This window comes from Oryctolagus cuniculus, chromosome 2, assembly GCF_051225735.1.
Source record: "Oryctolagus cuniculus isolate XC-2025 breed Fujian yellow rabbit chromosome 2, ASM5122573v1, whole genome shotgun sequence".
In the NCBI taxonomy this organism is placed as follows: Eukaryota; Metazoa; Chordata; class Mammalia; order Lagomorpha; family Leporidae; genus Oryctolagus; species Oryctolagus cuniculus.
Genome location: NC_142868.1, coordinates 182,532,127 through 182,554,237, shown reverse-complemented (window position 1 = coordinate 182,554,237; position 22,111 = coordinate 182,532,127). Strand labels below are relative to the sequence as shown.

General features: G+C 54.4%; 1 protein-coding gene across 7 annotated transcripts in view; it reads left to right on the top strand.

Moving 5' to 3' along the window:
* The window catches only part of EFR3B (EFR3 homolog B), a 136,882-nt gene that overhangs the window by 40,136 nt on the left and 74,635 nt on the right, over nucleotides 1–22,111 (top strand). For 5 of the 7 annotated variants that reach the window (XM_089326735.1, XM_089326734.1, XM_051840804.3 and 2 more), the window contains exon 1: nucleotides 17,807–18,048. In XM_089326735.1, the coding sequence (XP_089182861.1) occupies nucleotides 18,042–18,048 (7 nt within the window). In that variant the 5' untranslated portion in view covers nucleotides 17,807–18,041. Of the gene's footprint in view, nucleotides 1–14,423; nucleotides 14,565–17,806; nucleotides 18,049–22,111 lie in introns of those variants that run through there. The other 2 variants (XM_089326738.1, XM_089326737.1) reach the window with 1 other exon arrangement.

Here is a 22,111-nt window from a genome sequence, read left to right as displayed (position 1 = left end):
AATCTAAAAAAACTAAAATGCCGATTAGGAGCTCTGAAACTCACCTCACACAGAAGAATGCAAAAGCCAGGATTGAGGAGAGGGTGAGAGAAAGCGGTTCACACACAAGACAAACGGGGACAAGATCCTGGGCAGCTGAAGGGTGGAGGAGGTGGGGAAGGGAGGGAGCAGGTCTGGCTGCTCCTGGGCAGTGTGGGGAATGCAGGACTTCCCTGCCCCGCTGCGCTTTCCAACGCCCCTGAGTTGCTTAGCTTTGCCCAGGTATCTGCTTTGGTTTCGTCTTAGTACTGCCTGGGAAGTCACCAGTTCTACAGGCTAGCTACGTGTTTCTCTAATTCGTATGGGGATGAACACGCACACAGTAAACACAGCGATCCATCATCTATCTGGAGCATCTGAAACCCTCTCAGCAGCTGGCCAGAGGTGTGCTCACCGTTCCCTGGAAAACCCATCCTCTCTTGCCTCCATGGTCCATGCCTCAGCCTTCACCATTTCATACTGGAGTTCTTTGAACAACTTTCTCATGGATCTCCCGCCTTCAGTATCGGTCTCATTCCAATCCTGACCACACAATTAGTGATAACTTCTAAAAGAAACATTAGATTAAAAAATAAAAACAATCTCTCTCCGCCTTTGAAATAAAAAGCCTGCGTCCCATACCACAGAGCCTGGGTTGCGTGACAGACACAGAGAAGTGTTACATAACTCATTACATTTGTGATAGAGACGCCGGAAGCTCGACAGCCAATACAACAAAGCCGCTCACTCCAGACAAAATGCTGTATTGGGAAAGAGGAGTGACTTCAGGGCACCCACCGCCTGACCCCCCATGGACAGATCCCACGGAGCCCTGTAATTGTGCAGGCTAGTGTGGGGAGCGGCACCCAGGAAGTGAGAGTGGGGCCAAGCTGCAGAGGGCCAGTGCTGAGCCTCCATAGTAGGAAGCCAACGAAGGAGTAAACTGGAACACCAGTTGAATAAATGGCGTCAATCAGAGAAGTGGGGCCGTGCCGTGGCGTAGTGGGCTAAGCCTCTGACTGTGGTGCCAGCATCCCATAGGGGCGCCGGTTCATGTCCCAGCTGCTCCTCTTCCCATCCAGCTCTCTGCTGTGGCCTGGGAAAGCAGTAGAAGATGGCCCAAGTCCTTGGGCCCCTGCACCCACGTGGGAGACTCAGAAGAAGCTCCTGGCTCCTGGCTTTGGATCAGCTCAGCTCTGGCCATTGAGGGCATTTGGGGAGTGAATCAGCAGATTAAAAACCTCTCTTCCTCTCTCTGTCTGTAACTCTGCCTCTCAAATAAATAAATAGCATCGTATCAGTTTGATTTTCAAGCATCAGTGGGTGCAGAGGCCCAAGAACTTGGGCCATCTTTCACTGCTTTCCCAGGCCATAGCAGAGAGCCAGAAAGGAAAAGGAGCAGCTGGGACTAGAATCGGCGCCCATATGGGATGCTGGCATCACAGTTGGAGGATCAAACTACTGCGCCACAGCACCGACCCCAAGCCCCTGCTCATGTTATCTGCCTGTGTAACACCTTACAATGGCCTCTGCATTGGAGGCCTCCCATGGGCAGGCCCTACGTGGTGCCAGGCCTCATCTTTCCCTGGCCCACAGTTGGTCCCTCCACGTGAATGTTCTGTGGCCCAGGACCAGCCGTGCCCTCTTGTCTCTCGTGTCTTGGATTTTGAACGCACTGCCCAGGAAACTCTCTCCCTTCTCCCTGTCCCCTCCGCTGGACCACCTCCGACTCACCTTCCAGTATTAACTTGTTTAACAAAAAGAGCCCATGGGCAAAGTCCATGTAACTTTAGTAAAGTCTCTGCAAGTCAGCGATGATCTTCCTGAGTAATCCTTCAGCCAGCAGCTCTCCATCCTGTCAACAAGGGTGGTGTAATATATGTCCAAAATTACCTTTGCTTATATAAGGATGCCAGCAAAAATTGGGCTCTAAGGGTGTTTGTTAAGGTGTTTTTTTATAGCAGCAAAAAAAAAAAAAAAAAAAAAGCAACCTTCGTGTCCAACAAGAATGGTTGATATCATATGTGTTTATACATACTTTCGATGGACAGTTTTGCATTGCAAAAAATATACATATTCATGGTATTCAGACTTATTTTTAGCTGTGGATACTGTGAAGATTTGCTTTTTCACTCCTGTTTTCATCCTTCTCCTGGTAACACCGCTCTCTCTTGGAGCAGGGCAGGTTTCCCTTTCCTGCTGGCTGGCTTTTAGTGAAACTGTCTCACAAAACAAATTCTGCTGCGCTGCCCAGAGGGTGGGTACCTGACTGGAGCTACGATGCCAACAGCACCATCTCTTCAAGGGCTTTGCAGAGCAAGAAGCAGGTGGAACTGCTGCATCGCAGCTCTTGTGCCCTGTCCACCACCTGTTCCCTCCTGCTGCCCGGAGCGCAGCGCGCCCCAGATCCTGCGCTTTCTCATTCTGATGTCTCGTCCATTCCTTTGATTTGAGGAACTACCCATAACCTTCTAATGAACTACAGTTGGCTGAACTGATCCAGCATTCGCTTCTGTTGCTTACAGCCAAAAACTCTAATTGGTTCAGTTGAGCCCTTTAAAAAAAATTAAAGCATTTTTAAAAATCCCAATATATAAAGCAAAATGCCCTTGATCACGGGAGGTCTGTCTACTGGTTCCCTTTCCCCATACTATAGAATCCTATGGCTCTGCAAACGCAGAGTAAAAGTCTTCTTTTTAAGGACGTGATATTTTTTCTCTCTCTCTGGAGATATTAAATCAGAGTATTTCAAAAAAGTGCATAGAGAATGGAAGATATTTATGTTGGAGCAAAAAGATTGTTCAGCTGTGCACAGTTTTTCATGAACATTTTCCAGGAGCTTTTGGAAGCCATCACGTAGAAAGTTGGCTTCTGTCACTTGCATTGTCGCTGTTTTCTGCAAGTCTTGCGGCTTACTCCTCTGGTGTTTTGTCCTCTGTCTTTCGGGTGAGATGTTTTTCTCAAGTGTCTGAGGATCTTTGGCTGCGACTCAGTAGACCAGCGATCAGAAATGCCAGCGGGCGTGGCTTTAGGTGGCTCCGCTCCTTGCTCCTGGCCTTCTTGCTATCTGTGATTCTTTGGATTTCTGGAGTTCTGTTCCTCAAATTGTCTGGCTCTCATTGGCATCTCCTTCTGGAGTCACTTGCTTCCAGGCTTTGCTGTTCTGCCAGCTCGGTTATCACTCAGCCATTTGTTTGCCACCTTCTAAAACTGCGCTGTCCTCTCTGGTCCAGTTGTCCCCTCTCCTCAGCTCTTTATCCCTGTTTACGCGTGTAATAGAACTTAATGATTTTTTTTTAGTGAAAAGGAAGCAGATATGATAGTTTGGGTTAATTTCACTGGAACTCTATCTTCCTTTTAAAATAGTTAACTATGTTTTATTTGCATATTAAAAGCAAATAAAGGCATTTTCAATGTTATAAAGACACAGTCCTATCACATTCTTGTATTGCCTACTACTAGTCTACAAATCTTAGTTGAACAAAAATGGAAATAACAATGGTTACTGTGATTTGTTCTGAATAAATACTGGTTCCAAATGTTCACAGTAAGCAACTCTACTCATTATCAACATTCAACAGCAAGCTGGTAGTTGGCAGAATTCATTCCCCTTCTTACAAGTTCACTTTATTTCAATTCTTTTCTCATTTCTCAAAGGTTTTTAAGCCATATTGATGGGTACTTTATAATCCCCTTTCCAAGTCCTTTCAGTTCCTTAGAAAGGAATTTCTCTAAACATGGAAGGGTTTGTTTATTAAAATAATTAATTTAATAAGTCACCTCACCTACTGTAGGTTTTAATGCTCATCTTACAACATGTGGCCTAAATCTTTTCTGGCTGAAGCCTGTAGCAGACTTTTCCTCAGGGGAGCAGAATCTACACACATTTTCCCTCATCCTTCTCATCAGTCTAGGAGTAAGTGGGAACAGGGCTTCCTCCTGGTTCTCTCTTGGGGTGAGAGTCTGATCTGGGGGCTCAGCGACTCCCATGCTACTCCACAGGGTTTCAAATATTTCAGATACTGAGGGAGTAATGCAAGGATACAGGAGGTGGGAGTTTTTTGCTGCCGCAGTGTGCAGTGGAGAGTATAGATGGATGGCAGTGGGCATGCTTTGTCAGTGACACCGAGGGTGGCTGCAGCAAGTGGCTGGGGTGGCAGTACCAGTGATGGTGACAAGATACTGTGGCGTGATCCTGATGGTATTTGGCTGCCGACCTGACCTCTCTTGGCTGGATTTTGATCGTGGTGTTTGGACTTCCCATTGCTTCTGCGAACTACCATGCCCTGCTCCAGTAAATTCCTTTTCTGCTTGAGCTAGTCAGAGTTGGTTTGTGTGATCTGCTCCAAGACCCCTGGTTGGTACAGAGCAATCGTTGTGCAGGGATGATTGCGGGCAATGGGACTGAGGAGAAATAGAGAAGAGAGGTGATCTGAGATGGGCTCCCTGGTTGCTGAGGACCAGGAACAGTAAAAATCCTGTCAGGAGAGAGTGGCAATATGTCCATGACCCAAAAAGTACAAAAAATCCGAAGGTAGGTATTATTCTGGCTCACTGCTCATTAAAACTAACTATGTGCTGCTGCAAAGCATAGGAAAGTCAAGAGAAGTTCAAGCTCTGCAGGTTGATGCAGCTTCCTCTCCTGGCTCTCGTCTGCTTCCACAAAAACACAAGCTCAGATCCTGAAATTATCTGATCATCACACACAGGCATGTTGGAAGACTAAACGAAAAAGAATCTCAATTCTTACAGCCACAGGACAGAGAGCACCGAAAGCCAGATTCCCTGATTTGCCAAATTACAAAGTCAGCGGAATTCACAGCACTAGTGGGTCTCTCGGGAGAGTGTGAGGGAATCAGGCAGGGAAGCGTTGTTCCTCAAGGGCTGGGGTGGGAATGCGTGCGGAGACCTGGGGGAACTCCACCCGCAGCCCCACCAAGCCTCCATCGCCAGCGAAGCAGAACCTGCTTCTGTGTGTCTAATGAGGTTACTGTTGCCTTACCTGCGGCTGCACCTGCGGGACCTCAGTTGCTACTTTGCAGAAGGAAGCCAATTATCCTCCTGCTGAACTTCCTTCTCTCGTCCTTCTCTCCGAACATGTACCTAGAATTAGTGACCAGCATGCTCGGGGGAGCAGTTAGAATGAATTACCTCAGAGGTACTGATTAGCTCAGCTGGTGGACAAGGAACACACACACACGCACACACACACAGCACACACTCGCCAGATTTTCTGATTCACATAAGATAGAGGAGTCACATAGGAATAGGTTTTCTAATGAAAAAAAAGGCAGAATATCAGATTCAGCCTAACTTTATTGACATGAATATATTTTCTAGAAATTTGGATTTGGCATGTTGACTTGCGTAAGTGGAAGTGGTTCTCAGTCTTGCCTTCGCTGGTCTCCTGAAACCTAGTCACAAGAGAGGACAATGCCAAACAAAGGCTGAGCTCTAGGGGGGCATTGTGTTGAGGAAGGACTTCAGAGATGTCGGGAGATAGACATGCTGAGGACATTCTCGTGTGTCTTTTTACATCCCCACGGTGGGCCAGACGACGCAGACGAAGAAAATACCAGCGTGCTCGAGAATGCTCTCGTGACTGTTCACGTGGGCCAGGAATGCGATGGAAGTGCTAAGCTGAATGGTTCTCCTTATTTCCTTATTTCCAGGGCAGTGGATAGGTCCTGGGTGGGCAGAGGCCAAGTGGTAGCACGTGGCTGCCGGCAATAAGTGGTCAGGAATTCCGTCCGGGGCAGAAAGGCCAGCGGGATCGTCAGAAGCTGCAGGACTTCAAAAGACTTTCTGATCACATGGTCTTCAGTACCAACATTAATGACCAGCTACAGATATATAAACATATATTCTAGGAGTGGTGTTTGGCCTAGTGATTCAGACGCCGATGAGGACGCCTCTGCCCCACATCGGAGCAGCTGGGGTCAGTTCCTGCCTCTGTCTCCCGGCTCCTGTTTCTTGCTAATGTAGATGCTGGAAAGCAGTGGGCACAACTCACGTAACTGGTTCCTGCCACCCACAAGGAAGATTTGAACTGAGTTCTTTTTTTTTTTTTTTTTTTTGACAGGCAGAGTGGACAGTGAGAGAGAGAGAGAGAGAGAGAGAAAGGTCTTCCTTTGCCGTTGGTTCACCCTCCAATGGCCGCCGCTGCAGCCGGCGCACCGCGCTGATCCTGGCAGGAGCCAGGAGCCAGGTGCTTTTCCTGGTCTCCCATGGGGTGCAGGGCCCAAGCACCTGGGCCATCCTCCACTGCACTCCCGGGCCACAGCAGAGAGCTGGCCTGGAAGAGGGGCAACCGGGACAGAATCCGGCGCCCCAACCGGGACTAGAACCCGGTGTGCCGGCGCCGCAAGGTGGAGGATTAGCCTATTGAGCCACGGCGCCGGCTCTGAACTGAGTTCTTGACTCCCCGCTTCAATCTCCCTCTACCATCGTGGGTGTTTGGGCAGTGAGCCACTGCGAGGTTGCATTCTCTGATCCTGTGTGTCTGTGTGTATCTGCGTATCAAATTTTAAAATTTGTAAATGAGTATGTTTGAATGTAAATGTAAATTTATACTTATACATACAATTATTTATATCTAAATAAAATATAAATATATGTTTAAATAACTAAAATAATTTAAAATGATACTCCAAGTCTGCTGAGGGAAGTCCGGACTGAGGTCAGATCACCCTGGCAGAGTCACGGCCCCACAGCAGACACCAGGCCCCAGACTCCAGGAACAGAGGGAAGACCTGGGTGCTTCTGGGAAGCAACCTGTGGCCGCAGCCAGTGCCCACGGATGTTTCCTGCAGCCATGTACCAAGGTAACTTGGGCTGGGGAAATGGATTATTAGACGCTGATTCTCAGCTGCTGGCGTTTCTCCAGCGTGCTCAGTATTGCTGCGTCCTCCAGGTCAGGGTGGGGGTCTGTGAGAATCAGGTCCTGGGGACGTTTTGTTCAGAGCCTGCCTCACTGTGGGGTGTAGGACCCCTGCGTTCATCCTTAACGATGTCCTCTGCTCCTAAGTATGAGCTGAAGCGGGCGTTCTCAGACAGGCACGCTCACAGAAACAGCCTCTGATCTAAGTGGGACGTGTTTGCGCCGCGCTGGAAAGCGGTGTTTATGAGCGCAGGTCCGAGCAGGTCCCGCAGGCACAGTAAATGACGGCGCACAGCAAGTTTGCTCAACTCCCACCGCCCCAGCGCCGCTGCTTTGCTGCCCTCGGCCCACATCGGTGGTGTTGTGTGGAGTTCCCCGCCAGCCGAGTCTGGTAGCATCCCCACAGTGAGTTCTTAAGGACTGTGGGGGAAGGAACGTGCCCCCACGGGGCAGAACGTCACACAGCACCTCTCGCTGTCCGTTCTGTCTTCCAAGAGGAGATGATCCAGAGTAAGAACTATCAGTGAGTCACGGTTATGTCTGACGTGTTGACTCTTCCGTTAGGGGACTTGGAACAAGACCGCAAAATAGTTTTGAGCTAGGGATATTTTGAATGAGTTATTGTTCAGAAGTGATGTTGTCCCTTTGGGGAATGTCGCTGGGGAGAGAGGAATGTGGAATGAGCTAATGGGTTGGGCCCAATTAATCAGATGAACGGATTTCTCACTCAGCTTCCTTCCCAGTGCTTGTGCGATAGGATTGAACAAACACCCAGAGTGGTGGGATGGAGGCTCTATGTTAACCCAATTACAGGGACATGCCTGCTGCAGAGTCAGTTTTACCTAGTCCCTTCCTTGGGGTGCCAAATACGCTTGTCCCTTGGGATGGCTGTAGGTGGTTGGTTCCAGCACCCCTAGAATATCAAAATCTTTCGAGTGCTCAAGTCCCACACATAAAATGCAGTATTAAAGTGCATATAATCTATGCACATCCTTCCATATACTCACCTCTACACTCCTTAGCATCCCTACAGCATTATAAATGCTACGTAAATGGTTGTCATATTGCATTGTGTAGGGAGCAATGACAAGAAAAAGAAGCCTAAATGTTTTCCAAATATTGGTTGAATCTATGGGCGCAGGACCCACAGATACAGAGGGCTGACTGTGCTTTATTTACCTATCTTAAGTAAATCCCTTCTATTTTCCTCTCTCGCTCCCATCTACTAATTGTATTTGTATTACTTTGATAGTAGCTAAATTTTATAATTTGGTTTTCATTTTTTAAAAAATTTAAGATTTTGTTTATTTGAGAGGTAGAGTTACAGACAGTGAGAGGGAGAGACAGAGAGAAAGGTCTTCCTTCCGCTGGTTCACTCCCCAAATGGCTGCAACAGCCGGAGCTGAGCGGATCCAAAGCCAGGAGCCAGGAGCTTCTTCTGGGTCTCCCATGCAGGTGCAGGGGCCCAAAGACTTGGGCCATCTTAACACTGCTTTCCCAGGCCATAGCAGAGAGCTGGATGGGAAGAGGAGCAGCCAGAACTAGAACTGGCGCCCATATGGGATGCCGGCACTGCAGGCAGAGGATTAACCTACTGCACCACAGCACCGGCCCCTATAATTTGGTTTATATGATGCAAATTTGACACAAGATCACAATGCAACCGTGAAGAGTGATGAATACCACTTTGAGATCTTAGATCTGGAGTTGAAACCCTGACATGCTTAGGGTTTTTCTCTCTTTGGAAGGGTGTGAGTGTATTTTTTCCCAGGGGCAGAGAGACAGTGAGTGAGAGAGGTGGATAGGCAGACTGACAGATGGGGCTCCCCTATGCTGTTTCCCACCCCAGATATCCACACTGACTGGGAGGCAGGAACTCAATCCTGGTCTCCCACATGGGCGACAGAGACTCGATTGCTTGCATCCATCATCGGGTGGTTCCCAGGATGCACAGTAGCAGGAAGCTAGAATCAAGAGCACAGGTGGGGCTAGAACCCAGGCGCTTGGATATGAGAATGTAAGCATCCCAACTGGCGGCCCAACCACCAGGTCACACACCCACTCCTGTTTTCAGTTGTCAGAGGAATTGTTGCTTTATGTGTCTTGCTTTCCTGAAGTTTAGGTTACAAATCTGCTTTATCAAATATGCTTCCTTGGCTATTACAAAACCTACGCTAATACCACGTCACTGAATGTTCCCAGAGTTTCCTTAGTTACAATAAGATGGTCAGAAATACTTTCAAAAATTGCCTTCCTTTGTTTCTTTGGGAAAAATTAAAAGGTTGGAAGGCAAGTAGAGAGGCCTTCATAGGATTGGCTTTGAGTTAAATTACATGCACACGTATCATTGAGATCCCTTTTGCAATTACTGGCTTATTAGAGAGGTAAACAGGAGGTAGAGGAAGCAGAATATCTGAAAGGCAGGACACCTTCACGGGACAGGCAGCAAGGGACGGAGGTGGCCAGACTCTTGGACATGTGTCTTGTTCAGCAGATTTGCAAGGAATGGATGTTTCCAGAGTGCCCAAGTACAGTTAGAAACGTAAGTGCATAAAGGACTGGAATGTTCAGATTGACTGATTAGCTAGCTACAATATAACCAAAAGACTGCGGGGAGCCAGACATAAGAACAAAGGGAACTGGCAGGTTTATCTGAAGACGTTGAGCTCTGAGGTCTGATACACCGTCCTCTGTTGGAACACACCTGCCACAGGGACAGGAGTACCCTCTCTGCTGCTCCGGGTGCCCAAGTCCTGAGGACTTGCTTGTTTCAAGTCTACTGCCAAAGTCACGGACCACCCCTGCCCCAGGCTCATCCTGACCCGCTGCTTGATGGCCTCGCACCCGTTCTTACAGCTGGAGGGCAAGGCAGGAGAGGAGGGTAGGGCTTGAGATGTGTCAGTGCAGGCTTCTGAGAGTGTGAGAGCACCCATGCGCCTTCGTCCCTGGGCGTCCCTGATGCTCGAGGCACCCACTGTAAAGAACAGCTTCCTGGTCCGATGGCCTCTCCGCTGTCGCATCTCAGGTGGAGTCGTGAACGACTTTGCTCTTAACCACACATCCGTCCATCATTGTGTTCAGTTGTGGTGCTATTCTCATCCCCTGGTCGGGAAAGCATCTGCCACCTCCGAGGCTCCCACGCCAGACCCAGTCCTGTTTCCCCTTGGCAGCGGCCCCTCCACCACCACTCAGTTATCCTGGGACAGCCTCCTCCTTGCTCGGTGGCCCTGGCCTCTTCCTCTGCGCACTGTCACGTTTTCCCAACCACACCCGCCAGGGCCTTCTGCCTGCAGGACTCAGCCTTCCGCTTGCATGGGGTGGGGGTGGGGCTCAAGAATCTGCCCTTTGGTGAGCTCTCCAGGGGGTGCTGATGCCAGTTGTTGGGGAAGCCCTTTGTGAAAACCTCCTTCAGTTCCCAGCTCTTTCTTAGAAGAGTGGCAGTGCCTTCCTCATCTGCTACCTCGTCTGTTGCCGCATGGTGAACTTGCAGTTAACTAATTGTAATCTGGTGAGAAACAGAAGGAAGAAAGCAGCTCGGAGGAAGGAGTCTGCAACCCTGCTCCTAGCACCTGCTGTGTGACACTGGGGATGTCTATTTAAAAATGAACCTCCTCATTCTGGCAGAGCCACAGGGCTGCTGTGAGCCTTAGCTGGAGATACTTCGTCCATTGAGTACGTGTTGAGTGTCTACCATGTGCCAGGCACCAGGCACTGGGCTAGTGCCATGTATAACACCTAGTGGGAACTTGGCAAATACCAATTCCCTTCTCTTATCCTTTCCCTCCCCGGCCCCTAAACCTGAAGGTCACCATTTGCGTTCTCCCTTTTCTTGGCTGGCCCTGTGCTTAGTCCAGCTGCCTCCTGCCACTCTTAGGTTCCTGAGAGATGACACAGGACTGGTTGCAAATGACTTCCTCCTCTTGACCTCAGAGTAGGGCCCCTGCATCCAGTCTCTGGGTAAAAAGCCCCAATGTGGCAAGCGAGGTAATGTAGATGCCAGAGTGGACTCCTTCCCCCCCTTGCCCATGAAGCTGACAGCCAGAGTGAGGCCCGAGGGTCCAGTTTGTCTCCTGTCCCCTGGACCCGGCTGAGCCCTCCAAAGCCATGGGCACCACCATGGGAGAAGGTGTGCATGGCCCATCTCTTGCCACCCTAAGGGCCACTTCCTAAGCAGGGGAGGATGGGCATCGGCAGTCAGAAGGATTTTTCCTTTGCCAGTCTCTGCTGGGAAGCACGAGGAGGGGCCAGGCTGTGTGCACAGCCCTGTGTGCGTCTTCCGCACTCCTGGAGCCAGGGGCCCTCTTTCTGAGAGGAGCGGTCCTGAGTCGGGGGGAGATGTGTCTGGTGGCCACTGGCCTTCTCGCTCCACAGCCAGCCTCCACCGTATTTCAGAGTTCCCTCTGTTGGTATTCCCATCCGACTGACAACTGCCAGAAGGATTTTTGCCACTGAGAACTCCAGGTCTTTGGTCACTGGGCCCAAGCCTGCCTTTCTAGGCCGTGTCTCTCACCACATCTTTTGGTTAGTGGATGTCCCCATCAAGTGAGCCATTTGCAATTCTCCATAAATATCCATGACTTACAACACCCGTCTTTGCTCACGTTATGCTCGCCCTAGAAGGCCTCTTCCTGCCTCCACCCACCGATTCCTTCCCGGAAGTCTCCCGTGCCTCCCCCAGGCCACCCAGGCAGACTTCTCTGAGGGCTCCATCTTCAGCTGTCTTCAGAGACATCATTTTTCATCCTGAATTACCTTCTCTTTGAGTTTTCTGGGTGTCAGGGATGTGCCTTCTCTCTCCCCACTGTGTCTAACAGGCTCTCCTGTAGGTAGCAAGCTCTCAATAAATGCATGTTCCCTAATTTAGAGTAGGAGTGAATCCCAACCTGCCGGGCGTCAGGAACTCAGGGCTTCCCAGCTTCTCCGTGGTCTCCCTTGTTGCGTGCATGGTGGGATGTGGATGTCTGAGCCTCCCCTTGGAGAGCTGCTGGGTGTCCTCTCCGCAGGCCGTGTTGTGAGGCCGCAGTGGGCTGTCCTTCTGAGCCAGAAAAGTGAGAGTGGGCTAGAGAGTCCGAAGTTGAGAACTGGGGCTGAGTATGCAGGAGGCGTCCCATGGCCAGGCAGCAGAGCATGCACAGAGGGAAAGTGGGCACGGCCAGGGCTGCTTGGCCACAGAGCTGCTAGTGGAAGTAGAAGTCAGCATCCGTTAGTGGGAAAGAGGGATGATTTTAGGGTCCAAACCCAGCTCAGGGCAGTAAATAGGCAAGGGACAGGGTTTGGCTCAAATGGACAAGGGCAGCATCCTTGGAGCGTTGGCATCAAGCCCCACTGAAGTCGGAGGGCTCTTCCTGGTTTCAGTGTAGCATCTCTCGTGTTTTCTGTGTTTTCCTGAGGAGCCACGTTTACAATTTCCTGGAGGTGTTTTTCTGTCTCTGTTTCAGTTTTGTTAGAATTGCTCTTTGAGGAGGTTGGCAGCCCATCCCCCTGGCTGGGAGGAAGCTTAGTTCTCATTAGCCACAGCCCAGACAACCAGACCTGAGCCCTTGAGACCACCTATCTGGCCAGTCATTCACTTCTCATTCTCCCTTTCTCTTCCAAGACATGCCATCAGTAGGAAGAACAGATGACATGACACACGGGCCTTCCAGGCCTTCAGAGTATGGGTGGGCGTGAGAACCGCCCCCCAACCGGAAGCAAGCGTGGAACAGGCCGGAGAGGAAGGGCCGCGGATGGGGAACAGGAGCCTCCTGGCAGCTGGCGGCAAGGAGAGCTTGGAAAGACAAGACTTCCTAGTGTAGCCTAGAAAGTCAGGGTATTAGCAAGGCAACGCTTGTGCTTTTCACCAGAAGCAAGTGGACTTGGATTTGAGCTCCAGGGACCAAAGAGGGTAGCAGCTGAAACAGGCGACCTGGCTCCACCTGGATTGGAGGGCAAGCCGCAGCTTGTACAGAGCATGGTGGCTGGCAGATTTGCTGTGCTTCTAAACCTCAGCTCTATACCAAGCCGCATCTCAACTCCCCACGCGCTGCGGCCAAACCTGCTTGGCAAATTGTTGTGTGGCAGCGTTTTCCACTCCGGATGCTCAGGCCCTGTTCCTGGCAGCAGCAGCTCTGTCCTCCCCCTCCCTGGAACCTCCCCCTCCCCTGCACTCCCTGTCCCCCCCCCCCGCCATGTCTCTCCTCCCGCAGCCCAAGTTGGCTCTCAGCAACCTTGGTGACAAGAGCACGCCCTGCTGCCGGGGCTCCTGAGCTGTTGTCTGTGCTGTGGAGGTGCGTTCCTCACCCTTGCGCGGCGGCATTGTTTTGATTGGCTCTGCTTCCCCTGTGGCTTCCAAGAAATAGGTCAAGGTAGTTACCCTGCTTTAAGGGAGAAGTGCTGGGAGTTCAAGTCAAACAGCCCCAAGTCAGGAATCCCAGGTTCTATTTCCAGCCTCACAGCTAACAGCTACGTGACCTGTCCTTAGGGGCTGCTTCTCCCCCTGGGATCTCCCTAGGCCCTTTCTCAGGTCTCCTGAGTGTTTTTTTTTTTCCAAAGCTCTATTTCCTGGAGCTGTCGTCTTCTTCCCTTTTCCGTCTTTCCAGCAGGTGCTTTAAAGCTCTCGGCTGCTCAGGGCTGGTGCCTGGAGCAAGGAGCTGCGGCAGCCAGGTGGCTGACTGGGGGAGCCCAGCGTCTGCGCAGACACAGCTGAGCGCAGGCTGTGTGCCCTGTGCCGCGGACAGTGACGCCGGGAGTCTGAGTGCAGCTTCCCTGGTCTCCTGTCAATGCTGTGCAGGGCCTGCCACTGCTAGGCCTCACTTTCTCTGGACCACAGGGAAATGCAGCCCCAGCTTGGTCTGGGGAGATCCTGGGTCTTTCTGTGGGGCTGGCTCTGGCAGAGGGGGTCACTGTTACTTTCACAGCAAAGGAAGTTCTCAGGGCGACCATGTTAGCCGGGGTGCACTTTTTAAGGCTTAGTTCTTCGGCCTGATCAATCAGCCCAAGACAAACCCCGCCCCCCTCCAGCTGTGGCATTGCCCGGAGGGGCGGGGGACACCGCTGCTGAGACCTAGGAAGGAGCTGGAAATTAATGCCCTGGTTTCGCATCTGGATTGCCTGAGACCAGCCCCCCTAAACCCTAACTGGGGAAGTGAAATATGGAGGAGGCAGAGGTGCAAAGGCAGGTGAGGGAGGGATGGGGCAGGGGGGTGTAGGCTGCCAGGAAGACCACTTGCTGTGACGTGCGGTTGTTAGGGTCTGCAGGTATGCGCCACAGGCCAGCGCGGTGTGGCCGCGCTCTGAGTCCCAGCCTCTCCGGCCTTGGTTTTCCAGCTAGGAAAAGGGAGCAGTGGTACTGTGCTTACCCCACTGGGCAGCCAAGGTGCTAGCTTATAAGTGCAGGGCCCGGCACACACCTGTTGCACTCGGGGCACGGGTGGTGATTTCCCTTCCAAATCCCTCCTTGTCGTAGCCCTCACCATCACTCGGATTTTCACAGTAAGAACCTGCCTGAGATGGGAATCTCGGCTCTGACTTCCCGTCCTTTCCGCAGTGCAGCCGAGTAGCCGATCTCTGCCTGGTGTCTCCTCGTAAGCGCACCGTTCTGCACGTGGGGACTCCTGAGACGACCTGCGCTTCCGGTGTAGATGGGGAGCCGGAGCCTGTTTCCCACCAAGTCTCACTCTCCTCTGAAGTGAGTAACAGCACTGCTCTAGCCTTCGGCAGCACCATTTCCTGCATGTGTGCGTGTGCGTGTGCGTGTGTGTCTGCATTGCTTTTACAGCTAATGCATCCCTTATGAAAAATCCACAGTCAGCACAAATAAAGTCGCTGCAGAAGCTTCACTCCTGCTGTTATCCAAGCTCCAGCTCCCTTTTGCCGGCAGCAGCCTGGGTCTCGCCGCTCGCCTGACTGTCCTCATTCTGCTCTTGCCCTCCTCTGGCTGCTTTCTTGTTTACCTCTCATCCAGGCCATGCCTTGCAATCTGTTTGGTTTCGTTTTTCTTTGCATAATCCAAGGACTCTCAGATCATGTCAAAACCAGTTGTCATGCCACCCCCAATATGGGTTCTGAATCCAGGTACAGAAATGATGTCTGGGGTGGGCGTTGTGGCACAGTGGGGTAAGCTGCTACTTGGGACGCCTGCATCCATGTCAGAGTGTCGGTTTGAGTCCCAGCTGCTCCTCTGTCTATAGAGTTTCCTGCTTAAGCATGTGGGAAGGCAGTGGATGATGGGTGGCCCACGTGCTTGGGCCTCTGCCACCCAGGTGGGAGACCCGGATGGAGTTCCTGGCTCCTGCCTTCTGCCTGGCCTGGCCCCAGCTATTTTGGGCATTTGTGGAGGGAACTGGCAGATGAAAGGCATATCTCTCTCTCTCTCTCTCTCTCTCTCTCTCCCCCTCTCTCTGTCATGCTGCCTTTCAAATAAATAAATGCGTACATATTTCAAAAAAGATGGCATTCCATGTGGTCCTGTACATTGCTAGTTTGCCCTGAGTTCTGTCGCAGGTACTGCAGCCTCCCCGGGGTGAAGGACATCAGTGACCGTGTGTGTTCCTGGTCATGAGCTTCCTGGTCTGGAATCACTGGAGTTACTGGCCTGGAGAGCCTGGTCTGGATCCTCAGGCAGCCATGGAGGAAAGGGTCCTGCATGGCCGACTACGTCTCAAAGAAGCTGGGGGTGGGCTGGGTCCCCTCGCCACTGAGACTGTGGAGCCTGGAGGGCGGTGCTGCCTGCTGAGCCCGGGGCAGGTCAGAGACCGTGAGCCTCTTCTGGTTCCCGCAGGGGAGAGGGCAGATTTGAGAAGCTACTTCTTGGAAGGGTTCCCGCTGGCATATTCAGGGCCCCTGCCCTCTGGCCAGAGCACCCCTGCCAAAGGGTGCAGGCTGGCCAGATGACCCCACCACTGCCCCCTAAGGAACCACAGGAGCACAAAATGGGTGGGGAGGGAGCCGCGGGGTTCCAGAGCGCCCCCCAGAGGACGATGCTAGCAAAAGCTGTATAGCAAGTTTCAGTGCAAGTATGTCCCGAGTAACTATACGGGCATGCATTACAAATTGTTCGTATTCGTTTGAAATTCACATCTTTTCCGGCACTTTGTATTTTTATTTGCTGAATCTGGCAACCCTGGAGCTGGGCTGGGTACCCAAAACCCTGCCAGCAGCCCTGCCCCACCTTGGCGGCCTCACAGGGTACACACTCCTGTCCCTCCACTCTGCTGTAGCACACTGCACTCAAAACTTTTTGCACCAAAATGAGCTTATTTTTAATTTCACTATGCTCATACTTTCCAGAGCCCCCTCATGGAGGGCTGTGTCTGTCATGCAGAATTGGCGGGGTTCCTTCCTTGTCATGTATCCTTTTTTCCTTTTAAACATTTTATTTATTTATTTGAAAGGTAGAGTTACAGACAGTGAGAGGGAGAGACAGAGAGAGAGGTCTTCCATCCGCTGGTTCGCTCCTTCAATGGCCACAACGGCCGGAGCTGACCCGATCCGAAGCCAGGAGCTTCTTCCGGTTCTCGCACATGGGTACAGGGGCCCAAGGACTTGGATTAACCTACTGCACCACAGCGCCGGCCCTGTCATGTAACCTTTTTATCAGGAGTCAGCCGGGGCTCCCTGACAGCAGTTTCAGTCCTTGAAAACAAACACCGCACAGACACCAGGGCATTCCCTCGAGCACAGCTTGTGTGCAGCAGAACCGTGGGGTGGGGGATCTCCGCCTGCCCAGATCCAGCCGCACCCCAGGTTCTGCCTCCTGCCGCGTTCAGGCCTGGCTCTCAGCAGGCCTCAGTGCCATCCCACTGGGTGCTGGAGAACAGACGCGGAGCTTCCTGAGTCACCCAAGGTCAAGAGTAAATGTGACATCCAGAGCCATCTCAGAGCTGGCATGCTGCTAGGTAGGGAAAGAGGTAAAGGGACAGGAACAAACTGGGAACAGCTAGGGAGTGGGGGACAGGCAGTGAGAAAGAGGAAACACGGGTTTGGGGTACAGCAGAGAGAGAGCACTGTTCCAAGAGTCTGACAATCTGGACTCTCTCTTGCTTTGTCCTACCTTGGGCAAGGAAGGAAGGAAAGGAACTAGTGACCACAGTGACCACTGTGTACTTTTATGTAAGTTTTATTCCAATTTCTCAAGAGTGCTGAGGTTCAGAAGTGGTGGTAAAGGACCCCTACAGACAGGCAGGGCAGGTCCTTCCCACCCCGACTTCTAGCAGATTTCTACTAGCAGCGGAAAAAACCCCAGCTCAATGGGGCTAGAGGACAAACTACACCATAGGTATCCAAAGTGTGAGCCGCAGAGCTGGCTGGGTAAGAAGCGGCAGGGAAGTCTTGAGATAGGCCGGGAAAGACCTTGGGGCGTGGGGCCCGCGTCCCACCACGTGGGACCGCAGATGCAGAGGTGGAATTCAAGGCAGCCCTGGGGCGCAGCCCGAGAGATCCTGGCTGCAAAGCTGCAAATCACACCCATCAGTCTGGGAGAGGAAAAGCAGGTGCGGTGCGTTTCCTGCCTGGGAAGGACCAGGTGGCCAGCACCTGGCCAGCGCGCCCGGAGGGCTTTCTTACATAATGGGGCTTAGCTAAGGGAGCCGGGACAGGGCAGCGGGTTCTGCGCCGTTCGTCCTCCTCGAGCCCCCGACACAACCCGGACCTAGCTGGGGGAGGGGTCCAGCGGCAGCTCCCAGCGCCCCCCTGACCCCGGGGCCTGCTGGTCAGGGGAGATCCCAACGGTCGACCTGAATGGGGGGCTGGGGTGGGTGACTCCCCAGGTGCGTGACTCCCCAGGAGATCCCGCCGCCCGGGCTACCCGGCCACGGCCTCGTAGAAGGCGAACCTTGGGCTAGGGGTTCCCGGGTGTGGGCCGGGCCGGGGCGGGGCCGGGGGCGGGCCGAGCCGTGGGAGGCGTGGCCTCGGCCCAGCCCCCGCCCCTGCGCGCAGCCTCGCCCAGGGAGCCGAGCTGGGGGCGGCGCGGCGGCCTGGACTCTGAATGGGCTGGCGGCTCCCGGCTGCGTCCCGCCCCGGCCGGCCCCTGAGCTGCTCCCGCCCGCCCGGCCTCTCTGGCCGCCGCCAGCCTCCGCCCCGCGGTGAATGAAAGGCGGCGCCGCCGGGGGCTGGCTGCGAACGACGCGGCGACTCCGGCCTCCCGGGAGGCGCGCGCCCCGCCGAGATGTACGGTAAGGAGGGCTGTGCGCCGGCTGGGTCCGGGGGCGGCTGTGCAAACTTCCAGCAGCGGGCCCCTTGTCCCTTTGCGTGGCCCCGGCGAGAGGCGAGGGCGCCCGGTCGGCGCCCGACTGGGCGGTTGCGGGCGCTCCGTGCGCGCGCGTCGGTGCGGGGAGGACAAAGATGCCCGGGGCCGGGGAGCCCGGGTCTTCGGAGCTGCTTTGGGCCCGGCGGGCGCCGGGGCGGTGGGCAGGGGCTGGAGTGGTCGCGAGCTGGTGGCCCTGGAGCCGGCACTGGTGGTGGAGGTGGCCGTGTGACCGCGTTCGCAGGATGGACAACAGCGGTTTGCGCCTTTGCGCCGGGGAGTTTTCTGCGGGAAGCCGGTCGGCTCGCTGCGGGCCTGAGGATGGAGAGGCGGCGCCGGCGCCAGCGCTGCTGGGGGCCTCCTCTCGGCCGCGCGCCAGGGGGACCCGGGGCCCCAACTTGTCGATGTGTCTGCGGCGGGGAGGGTGCGACACAGCTCTGACCTCGCCTCCTGCCCCCCAACCGCGGCCCCCGCCCAGGTGCAACAGTTCGCAGACCCTGGGCGCGCTCCGCTCCGCTTGGTCGTTTGCCACCAGTGCGTCTGGTGCTGGAGGCAGTGAGTGTGAGAAAAGAGCGCTTTGGGTCCCACTCTGCGGCGCTGAGGAGTGGAGCCCTGGGACCTCCAGAGCCTCCAGGTCCAGGGCTGTGCGTGTGCGACCCTCACGGACACAGGTCCTTCAGCACCGGGTCCTGGCAGCTGTTCTGGGGTCAGCGCAAGCGCTCAAGCTGCGCGCACCTCCCTCCCCCACCGCAAGGTGGGACCCAGGCTGCACCTGAGGGGCGAGCGTTCTCAGAAGGGCACGTTCCCAATTTAACCCATCGCCGAGGCTGCTCGGCAGCCTCCCTCCGCGAGCCGACCGTGAGTCACAAAGTTTGTTGGAGGCAGAGGAAGCTGCGAGCGCGGTGGGAAGGCTGAGCAATGGCTGAGCACGCCTCCCCCGCTCCCCCAGTGTAGAGGGAGAGGGACTCAACTTTTTCCTCCGTTCCTCCCCTGCCCAGTTGGTGAAACACCACGGAGATGCCGGCAGGCCCCTTAGCAAGGGTCGTTCCTCTCGAATGCACCAGGAGGGGGAGGGGATGTGGACCTCAGATGCGGAGCTGCTAACCTGTGGGGACAGGTGCTTCTGGGAGGTGGTGGGGCTCCCGGAAGACAGCTGCTTCTTTTGTCTTTAAAACGCTCTGCTTTCCCCTTTCTCTGCACAGGAAGCAGCAGCCTGAGGCTGCAGGTCCCTTGATAGGAGCATGTGACTGCAGGGGCACCTGCAGTGGAGATGGAGTTAGGACAGGTCCATCGGGGTGGGTCGGAATTCGGAGCCTTGGTTCTGCCGCGCCGCCCGTTGGATTTTAGCTGGGAATATGACAGCTGACCCAGGCCAGCTGGGAGCTGGGGGTCTGTGCATGAAGCAAGAGGAGGAAGGGCCAGCAGGGTAGAGGTGAGCCAGGCAGCCGACGGGTCTCAGTGCTCTCCTCTGATTCGGCACCGATTTTCCTTTCTCTTTAAATAAAGCTTTTATTTCCCCAGATGCAGACAGAGAGGGCACTCGCCCTGCATGAGTCACAGAGAGGTTTTAACGGAGGAATCCCCCGGGCAGCTGCCCACACGGAGGAAGGCCGCGCCGAGGCTGGGCGAGAGGCCGTCTCTGAGGCCGCTGTGTGGTGCAAAGCCTTGTCTGAGGCGCGAGAGGCAGCCACCCGCCCAGGGGAGAGCTTGGCCGCTGGCATTCTAGCATGTTCTCCACTTGCATGAGATGGTGCTACTCGGAATCGTTCTCCCCCAGGAGTCAGCGAAGTGGTGAGCAGATGTGAACGGGGAGGTCAGAGGGCACAGAGCCATTGTGTGAGGTGGCAGGGTGAGCGGGGGGGGGGGGGGGGGCAGGGGCGCACGGAGCCAGGGTCTCCTGCACAGTGCTGCTCCCCTGCCCCAGGGCAATGCTCACCCCCACCCCCCACATGGCTTCTGTTAGCCCCTGGGCAGTGAGGTCCCCTGTGGAGCCGGAAGTTCAGGTGGCCTTGACCACCGGCCCTGAAGACAAGCTCCGTGGTACGGTCGTGTACCTGAGGCTGTCTCCCCACCTCACCAGCTCTGCACACAGCTTTATCTCCCCCTTCTCCCCTGCTCAGCTTTCTCTGCCTTCCCCAACTCGGCCCCCTGGGTCTTCTTCCTTCTGCCTGGGGCAGGCTGAGAGCCTCTTGTCTGGGTCAGGAACCCCAAGCCTGGGGTTAGCGCATCCAGATCCGAGAGCCGTGTAAAATGTCAAACGCCCCTGTATCGCGCAGGTCTGCCGGGAGTCTCCGAGCTGGGCCATGGTGTGAATCTCTAGAGGAGGCTCTGTACCCCCAGGGCGGCGCACAGGAGCCTGACCACCCCAGGGCCCTTCCCCCTCTCTCGTCCTCTCCATCAGTGCCTGTGCGGGCCTTTTTGCATCACCTCCCCACCCAGTGTAACCTTGACCTTGCTGACCACCAAGGCTCTGAACTACTCCATCTCCCTTCACCAGGCACACACTAGCTGCCTCCTCACCGCCCGTTCATTCCTGCAGCCTGGTCACTTTCTGGAAATCATTGCCCAAAAGCACACAAGATGGACGAGGGACTTGGGCATAGAGAGATCATGGACAAATCTTCTGCAAAAAGTGGGTTTCCGTCCGCTTTGCTTTCTGTTGGGTTGGCGTAACCAGGAGTTTCCTGTTCCCCTGGTGTGGGTTGGCGCCAGGGTGGCCCTGCCTGGGAACACGCTCCTCACCCAGCGTGCGGAGCCCGAGCTGGGGAGGTTAGGGCGGCCGCCTGAGCAGCACATGCGCAGGCTTTCCCTCCGCGCTCTGTCCCTCGGTCCCTCAGCCCCGCTAAAGCAAAAGCCTCTCTCATCACCCCTCCGCCATCTCAGCCTCAGCTCAGGCCTTGTCTCCTGCTCTGTGACCCGGCACACCAGCGGCTCAGTCTGGGGAGCCCCCTGAGGCGCAGAGGCTCACTCCCACCTCTGCTCCTCCTCCCACGCGTCGCCCACACCACACACATGTGTGCACACGTGCTCTGCCCCTGCAGCCCTGTGCACGTGGGAGCTGTGAGGCCTCCGACTCCTTTATTCCCTGTAGGAGGGGGCAGGGGGAGAGAGCCGGTTTTCTCGCTCTTGTTCCTCTCGGCTCAGTGATTCAGAGGGTTGCAGTTGTCTTGCGGTACATAAACAAAGTAACAAGTTAATACCACTCTACAGAAGATCAGGTAAAGAGGAAAACACGGAAAGAACCCATGGTCCCGCCTACTGAAGCCGCCCTTGTAGATGGTGATAGAAGTCATTGCATCCGCCTCCTCTGACCTGGATCCTGCTAGTGGTGGTACCCGGTGGTACTCTGGTGGTGAAGGCGCACGGAGGACCCACAGCCTGGGTCTGAGCCCCGGCTCTGCCCTCCGGTCACCTCGGCCCTGAGCCTGTGCAGCCTCTTTCCTGCTCTGAAAGGTGATAAATGCGCCTACCCCACCTCGGCGAGATGAGAGAGCTGCCCCTTTGCCCCTCGCCTCTCTGTAGTTTTTAGATTTTATTTATTTGAAAGGCAGAGTGACAGAGAAAGCAAGCGAGAAAGAGATCTCTCATCCGAATACTGGCTCACCTCCCCCCCGCCCCAAGTGGTTGCAGTGGCCAGGGCAGGGCCAGACCAAAGCCCAGAGTCTGGAAGTCCATGTGGGTCTCCTGTGTGGGTGCAGAGCCCAGGCACTTGGGCCATCTGCTGCTGTTTTCCCAGGCACGTTAGTAGGAAGCTGGGTCGGAAGCGGAGCAGCCGGCACTGCAGTCTGGGATGGCGGAATTGCGAGCGGCCACTTAACCCACTGTGCCACAACACTGGTCCTTCTGCCTAATAGGAAAGAGGCACAAATCACCCAAACAGAGCGTGTGCCCCGTAAGCATCAGAACAATACTGCGCTTCTGTTCCTAATGTCAAGCAAAGGGAAACCTAGTCTAAAAAAATGACCCTCTTTTTTCCCTAGTCTGTCTAGAGA